At 38.7% G+C, this 3824-nt stretch overlaps 1 protein-coding gene and 1 pseudogene across 2 annotated transcripts; both read left to right on the top strand.

Moving 5' to 3' along the window:
- The first annotated feature begins 342 nt into the window (after positions 1-342).
- On the top strand, positions 343-979 carry LOC143583905 (histidine--tRNA ligase, chloroplastic/mitochondrial pseudogene; annotated as a pseudogene). Its single transcript, XR_013144264.1, has 3 exons — positions 343-663; positions 739-834; positions 908-979. The product of XR_013144264.1 is annotated as a histidine--tRNA ligase, chloroplastic/mitochondrial pseudogene (transcript).
- A 414-nt stretch (positions 980-1393) lies between these two features.
- On the top strand, positions 1394-2813 carry LOC143583910 (uncharacterized). The gene is made up of 2 exons (XM_077066085.1): positions 1394-1992; positions 2376-2813. Exons 1-2 carry the CDS (start codon positions 1474-1476, stop codon positions 2658-2660), a joined length of 804 nt encoding a protein of 267 aa, XP_076922200.1. The 5' UTR covers positions 1394-1473; the 3' UTR covers positions 2661-2813.
- Positions 2814-3824: the final 1011 nt, after the last annotated feature.

The following is a 3824-nucleotide window of genomic DNA, read 5'->3' as shown; positions in this document are numbered from 1 at the left end:
TAAGTATGACATGTGCTAGACATGTGATGGGCATAATTGTAATTTTAATATATCCTTAAATTTAAAAAAAAAAATATATATATATATAATACCTTCCCCTCTTTTCTCTCTAAGCCACCACCATCACCATAAATTCCGGCCATCTCGTTGTAGATTCCATTCAACCCACCACCACCACCTCCTCTCAATCTCACAAACCGCCGCCACACTTTCCGTTCACAAACCAAACGATCCCTATCACCCGAACCTGACCCATCCTTTTCCAAAACCCGTATCCGAAAACCCAATTCACCTAACCCACCCACTGACCAAGATCAGCTGCACCCAATCAAGTGACTTAACAGCAGTTGGTTAACTTCAATGGCTGGTGCAGCCCCATCTCTGCTTATCCTCCACCCCCGGTTCACCCGACTCGCCACCAGTCTCCGCCCGTCAACCTTAATCCACCACCAGCTCGCCTATAGTCAACGCCACTTATCTTCAATTACTCCTCATCATTTCAATGCCGCCGATATTACTCCTCGCTCCGGACGAACCAATTCAGTCGCCTCACCGCCCGTCGATTACGCCCAAAAGATAGACGTCAATCCTCCCAAAGGCACCCGTGATTTCCCGCCGGAAGAAATGCGACTCCACAATTGGCTTTTTAACCATTTCAGAGAGGTTAGGGTTTACAATCAATAATAATATTATTATACGGAAGTTTATTACTTTATAACTTAGTTTGTTAATTGTTAGGTTTCGGAATTGTTTGGATTTGAAGAGGTGGATTATCCGGTGTTGGAATCAGAAGCTCTGTTTATCCGAAAAGCCGGAGAGGAAATTAGAGACCAGGTTTGATAATATTTTCAGGTTTAATAGAATCACAATTACAATCAATTGAAACAGATTTGTGTTCGACTTACAGCTTTACTGTTTTGAGGATAAAGGAAACCGGCGGGTGGCGTTGAGGCTTGAGCTTACGCATTCCAGATCTTGATTCCGGTAGTGGTTGCTGGAGGTTGGATGGGGGCAGGTGTGGGGGTGGCTGGTGGTGGTGAGTTGGTGGTGGTGGTGGGTGATTAAGAAAGAAAGAGAAGTATGGAGAGAGAGTAGAGTTTGATAGAAGAGAGAGAAAGAGTTTTATATTTTTTTATTATGTATAGACGAAAATACAAAAAAGCTCTCACATGCGCCTCACGTGAGGGTATTTAACTTAGTTTTTCTAACTCGGTTAGCGTAAAAGACATAACGTGTAGAAAAAAAATGTTTAAAGTACACCGCCTAAAAGAAACTAAAAAAAGGACACGAACCGTAATTTGATTTTTTTTAAAGGACAAAATTTGTAATTCTTCCTATATTTATCAAGATTTATTGTTATAATAAAATTAAATGGCACCCATAACATAACGTTCAATTCATCGTCAGCTTCTTGGGTCCACCACCCTCTGGTAATAAATTGAGCTCCAAAACCAAACAAATTAATTATTACAAATGGAGTATTTCCGAAGGGCAAAATCCGTCCGGCTAAGAAGCTACCACCACAAATACTTACTCGCCGACGACGACCTCGAACACGTCTCACAAGACCGCCAATCCACCCTCCAAAACGCCCGCTGGACCGTCGAATTCAACCACGACTACGACAACGTCATCCGCTTAAAGTCATGCTTCGGCCGATACCTCACCGCCTCCGAGGACCACCCTCTGCTCGGTGCCACCGGCCAAAAGGTTATCCAGACCCTCCCTACGAGAATCGACTCGTCCGTCGATTGGGAACCGGTTCTTGAAGGCTCCAAAGTCCGGTTGAAAACCAGATACGGTAATTATTTACGGGCTAATGGCGGAGTGCCTCCGTGGAGGAACTCTGTTACGCATGATATTCCTCATCGGCATCATAATTGGATCCTGTGGGATGTTGAGGTTGTCGAAGTTAATGCCGATCCGCCCAAACCGATATCGGATTCGCCCGATCTGGATCTGGATTCGTCTTTTCATCGTACATCAGATCAGGTTTGTGAAGAATTATAATTATTAGTTTATGAGTTTGTGTCGTGGTGTGTGAGAGCTTTGTAACGAATCAAACCGTGTCCAAAACGGAGCTGAGATGAATGAGATATCGATAAAATAGTGACGTAGAAAACTTATATGTAGTCGCCACTATTATTGATTTTGTGTGTGAGAACTACGCAATGAATCAAACCGCATCTAAAATTGAGCTGAGGTGAATACGTTATCGAAAACTGGCAAAAATGATTTTTCACTAACTTTAGACAAATAATTGTATGTAATTGTGATTAATATAGCTATTAGTTTCTGTGACGAATCAAACCATGTCCAAAACGGATATCGATGTTTAAATGCAATGTTTTTAAGGGTTGTGAGTGAATTTGTAGGTGAGTGGTGAGCATTTTGGTTCTTCGAAGAGTGATGGGAGGATGATTTATTACAAATTGGTGGATGATGATGGAGCCGTTGTTGATGCTGAAGGTTCGTTTTTGTTTAAAGGTAATACGGTACAGGAATTGACTCAGAGTTTGGAGGAAGAAACGGAATTGGAGGAGATAACCGTGTGTTCTCGGAACCCTTTGAATGGGAAGCTTTACCCGCTACGGCTAGCATTGCCGCCGAATAATACTACCATGCATGTTATTGTAGTGCCTGCAACCTCCAAAGGTTAGATTTCCAATAAAAGAAAATCATTTTTCATATTTTGATTTAGTATGATCATGTTTTATACTTTTATCCCAGATTTTAGTTTGTGATGGTAGTAGCTTTTTCAAACAGATTGATTGAACTTTGTTGGTGATAGGTATTTTGTGCTCCTATGCCATAATTGGTTGAAGACAAGTTGCTTAAAGTAGTTAAGTTGTATTTGGCAAGTTTCTTGAGAAAAAATAAGGTTTTTATGATTTTTTAATAATATGAAATCTTTAAAAGAAGAGAAAGAACTCTTTCTTGCATCATAAAAAACCAGATGGATGCAAACAACCCATGTGGGTTCATCAATTATTGAACTTTTTGTGATTATTATTTTTTATCTAAGATCCTAGAGTGTATGTTTGAATTAAGCTCTTGTAAATTGTGATTTGTTAGAACTTGATTTAAGCAGTACTTAGAAGCTTCATATCTGTCCACTTTTGACTTTTAATAGTCAAATAAGTTATAGGTTAGTTTAAAAACTGGTAAGAACAGTTTACGGTTGAACTATATTAGGTTTGACTTTTTAGAATGAAGAGTGGACTCTAGTTTGCATGACTTAGGCTATCTTTTCTGGTTACATTATATTTCCTCTGCTTTGTTTTTAATCTTTAATGGTGGTTAATAGACATTTTTTTATGTGTTTTGATCAGCGGCAAAAGAATTCTAGCGGAGGAACGACTAACATCATTATTATCATTATCATTTTCTGGATCTAAACTCCTAAGCATGCACGATATCCGGACATGCAAGAGAATGTTGTATCTTGTTTCAATGAACCATGAAGAGACCATGGGTGTTTCCTACATAAATTATGATTCATCCTCGCAAACTTTGATCCAAATCTGTTACCTATGTCTTGTAATATCAAACACACTTTATTTAAGAGTTTTTTACCAAGTAAGTGTAGTTAGGAAAAATATTTACCAAATAAGGGTACTTTGAAAAATAATTCCCAAAATGGGTGTTTTCCAATTTAATGTTTAAAAACAATTATAGAAAAAAACCCAACCAACACTTTATCTTCTCTAATTATAACCCTAACAATTGATATTAAGAAGTACCACTTGAAATAATAATTAATTAGTTGGCAAAGACTTATTAATTAACACCCAACATAACCTTGTTCAAAACGGTTTGGGACT

Source organism: Bidens hawaiensis, unplaced genomic scaffold, assembly GCF_021521415.1.
Source record: "Bidens hawaiensis isolate Kalapana, Puna unplaced genomic scaffold, B.hawaiensis_p1.1 tig00032718_1, whole genome shotgun sequence".
NCBI classification, from domain to species: domain Eukaryota; kingdom Viridiplantae; phylum Streptophyta; class Magnoliopsida; order Asterales; family Asteraceae; genus Bidens; species Bidens hawaiensis.
This window is presented reverse-complemented; position numbering and strand designations above follow the sequence as displayed.